We start from the raw sequence: 10,651 nt of genomic DNA on the forward strand, positions 1-10,651 counted from the left end.
AGAAAATCATAGATACTGAGTCTATTGACATGGTTAACTTGCTTATTTCAAGTCCTTGTTACACGGTGCCATGATTTTGTGCTTTGCGCTTTTTGTTCAGATTGAGACGGAGAAACTCCTAGCGCAGTTGGTAGAGAATGAGATGAACAAGAGATTGGTAAACTTCAATGTTGTAGGTTCATTATCTTTATCCTTAATATTCTGGTAGACTGACATATTAGTGGATCTGTTCAGAAAGAAGGTACTTACAAAGGAAAGAAATTCAATGCTATCTGCCACTTCTTTGGCTATCAGGCCCGGGGTTCTTTACCATCGAAGTTTGACTGTGACTATGCCTATGTATGTTCTAAACAACAACAGCTTTCTTTCCTTTTCGAGTTATGTTGATGATCTGTGCATGATTAAGAATCAAATCTGTGCAGGTTCTTGGGCACATCTGCTATCACATTCTAGCTGCTGGTTTGAATGGATACATGGCAACTGTGACCAACCTGAAAAATCCCGTGAACAAGTGGCGATGTGGTGCTGCTCCAATTACAGTATGTTCTCTGTTCTATTTAATTAGATCAAAATGCTCGTTAGTTCTGATTTCTACAAGGAAATGTCAGAGATTGTTCCCAGCAGCAAAAATGGAGAAATTGGAAGTTTCATACAAAAATGAAATCAACTTACCTTTTACCTCAACAGGAAAAAAGGGATCTTCAGTGCTGCCTTCTAATTCTTCGTGGTGTTTTCTCATAAAAAGAAAATTTCTTTTTTAATTTACAAGTATTGTTTTCTCATAAAGACAAACTCTCTCTCTCTCTCTCTCTCTCTCTCTCTCTCTCTAATTTATGAACTTGTTCTGATTACTGAAGTATTAACTGTAGCATGTGGATTTTCTTATCCTTGATATCATTCATAATGGAGAAGCATAACATGGCGTTTTCTATGGATCTTAGGCAATGATGACTGTAAAGCGATGGTCGCGGGGTCCTAAGGCCATCTCGATAGGCAAACCTGCTATTCACCCTGCTACTATTGACTTGAAAGGCAAAGCATATGAGTATGTCCCCAAGTCTCTATTGCTCTGACTTACTGGAGTTTTGCTTGTTGAAATCTTCCTCAGAATCTGGATTCTTGTATACTTGAGGGCATGTTTTGGATACAAGGAATCAGATGGAAACTATGGAAAAAGTAATGATTATCCAATGATTGTTTCTTTGAACATTGTTGAAAAGTAGAATCTTCTGATTTATTAGACAACGATCACCTAGTTTTTGGCACTAGAGAATCCTGATTGTGGATAGGTTTAATGATTACTTTGTGGAATCCACGCATCCAAACAGCCCAACCGTCTTTTCAGTGGAAAAAGTTTTTCTATTACCATATGGATTTTTATCCAAACATGCCCTAAATAGAAATGATTTTGTACAACAGCCTGTGAACTCATTTAAACTTTGTACAATATTTAATTAATTAAAGAAAAATGGCTTCCTTTTGCTATCTTTATCTTATTTCTTTTTAATTTTTTGATTTCTAAAAAGGATGCGCTGTGGTGTGCACATAGATATGAGTATCTGTATCGTATCGGCTGTATCATATCCGTGTCAACACCAGATGAAATGTGATACGTATTGGTCCGATATGAGAAAAGTGACCCGTATTGGCCAATATGGGGCGTATCAATGTCGATACAGGGCCGATACAAGCCGATACACCCATAAAAGCCTAATTTTGAATGGTTTTTTTTTTCAAAATTTCACTCGTCTTTTTTTTTTTTCCCCCATTTAGACCATGGAAGAAACTCATTTTAGGCTAGATCCAAACCTATTTTGGGATCAAAACAAATTATTTTAATGGGATTCGACAAAACGAAGCGAAGTGGATCATTATGGGAAAAATCGGAGAGAAGGGTAAACCTTCACTTTCATTTTTATATTTTCATCTTCTTTTTGTTGTATTTCAATGTAATGGGCCCGAGTTCACCAAATCATGCTTGATTTGTGTTTAATTAGGGCCCATTTAGTTGACGTTCAACAAATCAAATTGAGATACAACATTCTCATGAAAGAATGGTCCGATACACCATTGAATACATTGTCAAAACACACACAGTCACAAAAGATAGATTCTTGGATATCTCTTTTTCTTCTTCTTCTTCTCCTTCTTCTTCCTTTTTTTATTTTTTTTATTTTTTATTTTTCCTCTTTTTGCTTAAAAAAATTTCTGACCAATACGGGCAGATACAACCCCGTTATCATTTTTCTGCTGGCCCGATACACCAACTGATACTGACATTCAGAACCATGGGTGTGCATAATGCCATCACCATTTACCCATCGATATATGTGGCATACGTGTAAGCCAATTTAGACTAGTCCAAATCATGACCTCCATTCTAAATGGACTAAAGCTAAAAATCACACTAATTGGATGTCAGACCACTGTGATGTCAGAAAGGCTTCTCATTAGTCAAGGTAGGACTCTTAAGTCCTAACTGCAGTCCATGAGTATTGATGCCTAAGGGAAATGAATGATCATAAAAGATACTGTAGCTTAAGAGCTCTTTCCTCAAATGTTATCTGCAGCAAAGCAACATGTTGTCTTCTTAATGATATTCTAAGAGTAAAACACATTGTTTTTGCTTGATTAGTCTTCATTCCTTTCTGACCAATAGAAAGATGTGCAGATCTTAGCTATTGTACATAATCCTTGCTGCCTTGAGCTGATTGGGGTTTTGGTACAGGATGCTGAGACAAAACGCCGCAAACTTTTTGATGGATGACTTCTACCGAAACCCAGGGCCTCTTCAGTTTGATGGCCCAGGCTTAGATGCTAAGCCCCTGACCCTGTGTGTTGAAGATCAGGACTACATGGGACGGATCAAGAAGCTCCAGGAGTAGCTTGACAAGGTTCCCTTCCCAACTGTGTTGCTTTTGTTTTATAACTTTTCATTTTTTCATCTCATAGCCCTTCTGAGTGCTACATCCATATTCATTATAATCTATATGAAAACGGCTGATACCCGATGGTTTCATTGGCCGGCCACACTGATACTCATGGTTGAAGCCAGTACCATCATGTATAACAGTATAAGGATATTTTGATCCGTGTGTGTATGTGTGTGGTGTGTTCTTATGGTTGAAGCAGATACCATCATGTATAAGGATATTTTGATCTGCGTGTGCACGTGCGCATGTGTGTTTACTCTGTGTGTGCACATGCGCACATTTGCAGCTGATGGCTGCAATAAATATAAGGTTGGCACTGGGCCAGGCAAAATCAATATTTTGAGTAGGCCCAGCCAAATAAAACCCATCTCTGCCAGTTCAGAATCCATGCCCGAGGACCACCCCATTGCTAGGCCTAAAAAAATTGCTGGTAGATTAATTTATATTATTTCCATTTCTCATTGACGAGGACACTCCCTCACCCCGTGTTTGTGTGCATAGTGATAAAAATCTTGTTCTTGGCAATTTCTCAGCCTAGAAATTTCTGGGGAGATTTAAAAAAATGTGAGGTTTTTTTTTTGGGATATTATTGGGAAAATCTCCCGAAAATGATATATATATATATATATATATATATATATATATATATATATATATATATATATATATATATATATATATCTGTCTGCACGTGTGTGTGTGAAATGTAACTTCCCATGAGGTCAAGCTATGTGGGCTCCACCATGATGTGTATCGAACATCCACACCGTGCATTTGGTGTCTCTTGGTTACAGGATATCCCAAAAATCAGCGGTATCCAGAACTCAAGTGGGACACCATCTGAAACAGTGAAATCATGCCTAAAACATCTAAAAGCACTTGTTGGGACCAGCTGAGTTTTGGATACGGCTGAAACTTGGTGTGACCCCTCATCCAAGTGGGACACATGATGGATGGGTTGGATTTCTAAATCACTTCTTAGTGGGCCATGTAAATGACCATGGAGATTTCAATGGGTGGATATCCACTCTCAATTGTTGTCTATGGTGTGGCCCACCTAAGTCATGGATTGCTCTGATTTCTAGGCCCGTGGCCCACCATGGAAGGAGGCATCTGATTGATGGGGTGGGTGTCCATCACACATCACGTCGGGGACCACAGAGCTCAACCTCATAGTACCTTTTCCACACACACATGGCAAATTCCTTGAGGTTTATACTATTTTGCAATTTGCAAGCTAACATCATGACAAAAAAATGCAATATATTAAAATTTTCTGGTATTTTGAAAATCTTGCAATAGTAGTATTTATTGTATTTTTTGTGATATTATCATGAGTTTTTCAAAATCTGCTATATTTGTCACTGTTCATGGGTGCAATAAATTACTGGTGAAGTCATTTAAGGCAGCCCTTTTTCTTCTTTACAACTCTCTCCCCACACGCAACAATCTACCCAATACCCATTTAAGCCATTCTTTTATGGGTCGGGATGAGAACTGGCAGGAATCTGTTCAATACCCGGTGGCCTATATTTAAAACGAAAGACATGCATGTCCAGTATTTTCTTGATTGTATTGCATTCTGTTTTCTTTTCCCATCTTTAATGCTCATTTTTCTTTTCAGGTGAAGTGCATTGTGAAACCAGGTTGTTCACAAGATGTACTGAAAGCAGCCCTTAGTGCCATGGCTTTTGTTACAGACATTCTTACTGTAATGACTTCACCTTCCAGTGTCCAGACTCACTTCTAAGTTAAATGAAAGTTGCCATCTCCTTAGGAGTCCAAGCAAGAGCAGCAAGCACAAGGCCCTGAACCCTTTCATATTTGTTTTCTTCATATTTTTATTCTCTGTGATATCATTAGGAAATTAGGATGCTTTTTGCATTGATTTTAACACTATCTCCTGCCCGCCGCGCCAAGCATTTTGTAGCCTGCTTTAGGCCTGAAACTTGAATATGATAGTACAATAATCATGAGTCTTGTTAATGTACTGTTTTTGGGAATGCGATACAGGCGTTCTATCCTCCTATAGAAGAAAATTTTGAACTATCTGGGTGGACAAATGCACCTATTGAAATGTATCGAGACTGAATCCAGCACATACGATTTCCATGCACTTCATGGTCATTTCCATGCATTTCACGGTCAATTCACTTCACTTCATGGTCATTTCCATGCATTTCACGGTCATTCCAGTGAGTCCGTGTTGATTCATGGTCATTTCCATGCATTTCACGGTCAATTTGCTTCACTTCAGCCCTAAAATCATATATGATATGTCAAGTAACTAATTTTGGTTTAGAAGGTATTCTTGTTATATGAATAAAGAAAGAAATGAGAAATAAAAAAAGAGAATTTTTTTTTATATGCTTATATATATACACATATTTATATAAAATATGTGTTAGAGAAAAATGTAGGTAGAATAAAATTTTACATGTCAAAACAGGATACGACTATAGCTACAGTTATAATCCGTAGCCATAGATAACAGTAATTCGGTGATCAATCGCGAATCCCGCGATTCCCCCCCAACTCGCTGTCCCATTCAGGGATCAATCGTAGATCCCGCGATTCCACCGCAGATCTATGGCTTCGGATTATAACCGTAGCTATATCTGTATTCCTATGTTATTATTATTTTTTTTAACATGGAATCAATCCTCTTTGCCTTAACCTTTCCCTCACTACTTTCACCCTCTTTACATGGATTTTTTTTTTATTAGTCGCATACTTTGTGCAAAGAAGACCCTTTAAGAATCAGATCCTTTGAACCGGAAGAAAGCTCTTTGATATCACCAAACAAAATTTCTGCAAATGACTTTCCACTAGATATGAACTACCATGGAATTAAAATGGATCACCCTAACATGAAATGATATAGCAGCAAAAAGATCTGAAAAACTACTAAACCATAATAACCAATAAAAAATCAAATTGAAAATGCACTAACATGTTTCCATGCTAGGAATTCAAACGATATATAGAATCACAAAGAAAATCAATTTAATTCAAAAGGCTAAAAGGGAGATGGGATCACATAGGTAATGTAAAAAATAGAAACATCATGGTAAGCAAAGAGGAATCATAAATATAACTTCAATTCATTATTAGGTGAGCTAATATATGAGAAATAAACAAAAAAGTGAAGTTAATAGCTATGCTGCTCCTAAACAATAAACAATAAATGGATGAATAGTGAAATTAACTTCATCTATCTCTACTTTTCCCCTGGTATATAATATACATGTATCATGTTTTCACTTTCATTCACTCATTCACTCTCCCTTTAACACTGGAAATGAGCGGGGGGGAAATTGACCGATGAGTGGAAGTAAACTTGTCAGAAAAACTGCAGTTCACCTTTTCTGCAGCTACTTTTGACTTGATGTTCTAGATCAATGCTATCCTTGATGACAAGAGAGTTGTTGGCCGGTGGAGATCAAGGTGTCCAATGCCTTAAATCCTTAGTTGCACAAACCTTCTACCTAGGTGCCACTCCCACTATAAATCTCACTCCCCTCCCATTTCCAAGCTGTTCACATTTGGTCACATTTTGAACGAATGTTTCCCCACTCCCATACCCATACCTATTTCTGCTTCTCCCTTACCCTTTGTGCAGTTGTACTCCAAAACAGGAAACTAAACTTAGGCAATACATATCGTGAACTTCCCGTAGGGAGAAGATGACACCATGCTAGGGATGAGGCCACAAAAAGGGGCGGCATGAGGGCCTACTGCTCCTCAGAGTCAGGCAAAAGAGGGGGTGCTCCCTCTTTCTGTACACAGCACAAGACTGCTTTTACTGCGCGGTAAAGCTTCTTGCCTAGCTTATCTTGTCTCTCCATCCTTGCATCAAGCGATTGGTAGAGCTCTCGTATTTCCTGTAAGGCAAGAGGTGTCTCGTTTGCCCTTTCTTTTTCGGAATCCTCTTCCCCATCACTTTCTTCTTCTTCTTCATCGCTCTCCTCTTCTTCTTCCTCTTTGATCTCATCCCCATTTTTTCCGAGCCTCGACATCTTGAGTTTCGGGCTAATGTTCATATGGTTGATCGTAGTTTCGTTGATGAATTTCACAGGCTCGGGGTCCCCATTTAGTTATATGACTTTCAAAATTCAGTTATATGCCTTTCAAAATTCAGTTATTTGCATTTCATATGTTGCTTGCTGAAGTTATATCATCTTTGCTAAAATCTCCCAGGCTAGAAGATCCTAGCCTTTTTTTGCTGTCGTAGCCTGAAAATATCTTTGGAGGCTTCCTATCTCTTCATGGCACCCAACAATGGAATAATGACATTAAGTAAACATGGCAATTAGAAAACATTGGTTTGATGAGAGTAATTCAGCCTCTAGGCAAATTGAATGTTTTTTTTTTTAAAGACAAATTCATTACCAAAATGTTCCTAGATCTTTGTTTTTATTGAACAATCGCTGCCCTTTTCTTGATGTATTTCGATTATTATGAATAAACGTGCCATTAAATGAAGGGGAAGTTTTTCCAAAGAATTGAACTGAAGTTGGTGGTGAGATCTTGTTAATTTGTATTATCATTATGTAGGGAGAAGTTTGCTTCAGTGCCTAATGGTTCAGTGGTGGTGGCTTTGCTGTGGCTGCAAGTGCCGGTGGTGGAGCTGCTGAGGCTAAGAAAGAAGAGAAAGTGGAGGAGATGGAGAGATGCTCCATTGCTTTCAGAGTAATGTAAGTTATAGTGCACGTAGTTGCTTTGGGATACCTAGTCCAATACATTGATGTAGACTGTTCATCTTTAACCCCTACATATGATTCCAACGGATCACTCTTATTAGGCATTCATGACCATGCCATCCATCTTTAACAAATGCCAACTAAAAATGCCACTTTTGACTCCTGGGACAGTTTCCCCTTTTGTACGTAATATGTTGATTTCTCTGTTTCTCCTGTGATTATGTGAATAGAGCTATTGTTACCAAACGGAAATAGTGTTGTGGCTCTATGGTAAAGTATTATCTCTACTCCATGAAACTAGAAAGTAGCTGGCTGATCTGCTTTGCAACTTAAGAAAATGGTAAGATGCTCTTTAGCTTTTGCTGGTTAGTGATGATTTATTCGTTTCAAACAAGCAAATTAATGCATACCTCCTATTGTTGTAAATTTCCACAGGTCAAAGAGCTTTAGAAGGCAACAAGAACCATACAAACCCTCTATTCTGAGGCCAAGGTTAGCTCTATCAATCAAATCTTGCTCCCTTGATTAAAATTTATGGAAAATGAGCAGGCCAAACTGGAAATTGAATGGGATAAACTGGAAATTGAGCGGGACAAACTGGAAATTGAGCAGGCAAACATGAAAATGAGCAAGACAAACTAGAATTTCAGCGGGCCAAACTGGAAATTAAGCTGGCAAACATGGAAATGAGCGGGACAAACTAAAAATTGAGCAAGACAAACTGGAAATTGAGCAGGCCAAACTGGAAATTGAACGGGACAAACTAGAAATTGAGCCGGCCAAACTGAAAATTGAGCGGGACAAACTGGAAAATGAGCCGGCCAAACTGAAAAATGAGCGGGCCAAATGGGAAATTGAGCGGGACAAACTGAAAATTGAGCGGGCAAACATGGAAATGAGCGGGACAAACTAGAATTTCTGCAGGCCAAACTGGAAATTGAGTGGGCAAACATGGAAATGAGCCGGACAAACTAAAAATTGAGCGGGACAAACTGAAAATTGAGCGGGCCAAACTGGAAATTGAGCAGGACAAACTAGAAAATGCCACCTCCATAGCCATGAATAGACCTAAACAAGGAGAGAAGGGCTAGCTTTGCCAACTTCAACTGCTCTTGGGAGTAGTTAATAAACTCTAAAAGATTGAAAATCCATTGTCCTTACACAAATGTGCAAGTCCTGAAACATGACAAATATCAAACTGGTTATAGCATTTTTTTAGGTACGTTAAAACGGTACTTTGAAATAATGAATACCCTGGGAAATAAGCCACTTTCAAAATATCCACTAATATAACTTCTCCAATTTTATCAATTATAAATGGTAAGTCTTTAGAATTTTAAGAAACAAAACTATGTGAGATTACTTCAGGATCATTTGAATTGGGGGCATCTAGATGCATTGGATATTTCAATTACCAGGCATTGCAATGCCTGGATGGTGTAACTACTGGCAATTGAACATAAAACAATGAAAAGCTGAAAAGCTGCAAACATAACAAAAAAACAATGGCTCTTCGATATAAACACATAAAACTTATAGTAGAAGACATAGAACTTTGTGGGGATGTTCTACGCACAATGAAGCCAAAATGTGAACTATTTAGACCACCTAAGGTGGATCCCACATTTATAGGGCCAGGGTATATCCAAGATTCTTCATCAGTTATAAGGGATGCGCCTAATATAAGTTTCCAACAACCCAGGGTATATCTACCAGATTACTCAATTTTTATGAAAATGTTCATAAAGCGTACATCCTAGCTTATCCTGTTGGGGCTGCATGCCTCCAGAATGCCAAAAATATCTCCTGATTGCTGAGAAACCAGTTCTGAATGGTCTCTCAGTTTGGTGCTGGATGTCTTGGAGGGACCAAACATCCAACCTTTTCTGATTCAAATCCTTTCAGATGGAAAATTAGAATAATATTGGGATACTCCATTATGAACCAACCCTATTGGTTCATCGATAAATCCGTGATCACTTCTTTGTTAATTGTGTAGTAAATTGGTTGTAGCATCACCCGTGGAGGATTATTTTATATACATTGACGATTTCCCATGTCCTAATAAGACTCCTCAGCTCATTTGCCAGTGTTGTTTCCGACCTTTTCTTAGGATTATACATCATATGTTGTAGGAAGAATTTCAATCCTTCTATGAATAAATTCCATCCATGTTGGGAGTATTTGAAATTTTATTAAGGTGAAAAGTTGGGGTTCTCCATCTTCGAACTGGTTGTGTGAATAATAGTACAATACCTTGTTTGCTTTTAGTGCTCGTATGTAACGGTTATAGGTTATCTACAAATGTGATGTGAAGAGTTGATCCAAATTACTTGTCTTCATTTTTTAGCAACCAGCCAAGGAAAACGTACCTAAATAAGACTTTAATTTCACTACTAAACTATGGAGGTGTCCCAAAAGAATATTTTATGGATCTTCTGAGGAATGCTTTGAATGATGCTCAATTTTCAGTTTGTCCCGCTCAATTTTCCAATTTTCAGCTTGACCCGCTCAATTTCCAGTTAGGCCCGCTCAAATTCCAGTTAGGCCCGCTCAATTTCCAGTTTGTCTCACTCAAATTCCAGTTAGACCCGGTCAATTTCCAGTTTGGCCCGCTCAATTTCCAGTTTGGCCCGCTCAATTTTCAGTTTGGCCCGCTCAATTTTCAGTTTGTCTCGCTCATTTTCCAGTTTGGCCCGCTCAATTTCTACTTTCCGAAATTCCTCCATGCTACAAGTTCTCCAGATGCAAATAACTGCAAAATCATGAAAACATATCTCTCATAATGTTGTTCTGTTTTCTCTACCGCCCCACCTAACACTTACACATCTGCCATAGAAGCCCTGCCAACCGTGAATTTGGGAGTGCACTCAAGAACACCCAAAATAACCTTTTGATTGTGTATGGTATATACGATGATCAATGTTCAACATTTTGATTGTGTTGCGGTTTTTTAGGTCGTATTGTTCGAAGGTTGGATGCTTGGTTTCAAACCTCTACCAAACGAAGTCGTCA

At 38.3% G+C, this 10,651-nt stretch overlaps 1 protein-coding gene across 1 annotated transcript; it reads left to right on the forward strand.

Annotated features, from left to right (window-relative positions):
* On the forward strand, positions 1-4,961 carry LOC131255379 (pyrophosphate--fructose 6-phosphate 1-phosphotransferase subunit alpha-like). The gene is made up of 6 exons (XM_058256073.1): positions 1-157; positions 235-339; positions 423-539; positions 942-1,045; positions 2,729-2,894; positions 4,558-4,961. The coding sequence occupies exons 1-5, from the start codon at positions 71-73 to the stop codon at positions 2,883-2,885; spliced, it is 570 nt and encodes a 189-aa protein (XP_058112056.1). The 5' UTR covers positions 1-70; the 3' UTR covers positions 2,886-2,894; positions 4,558-4,961.
* The last annotated feature ends 5,690 nt before the right edge of the window (positions 4,962-10,651 follow it).

Source organism: Magnolia sinica, chromosome 9, assembly GCF_029962835.1.
Source record: "Magnolia sinica isolate HGM2019 chromosome 9, MsV1, whole genome shotgun sequence".
Lineage (NCBI taxonomy): Eukaryota > Viridiplantae > Streptophyta > Magnoliopsida > Magnoliales > Magnoliaceae > Magnolia > Magnolia sinica.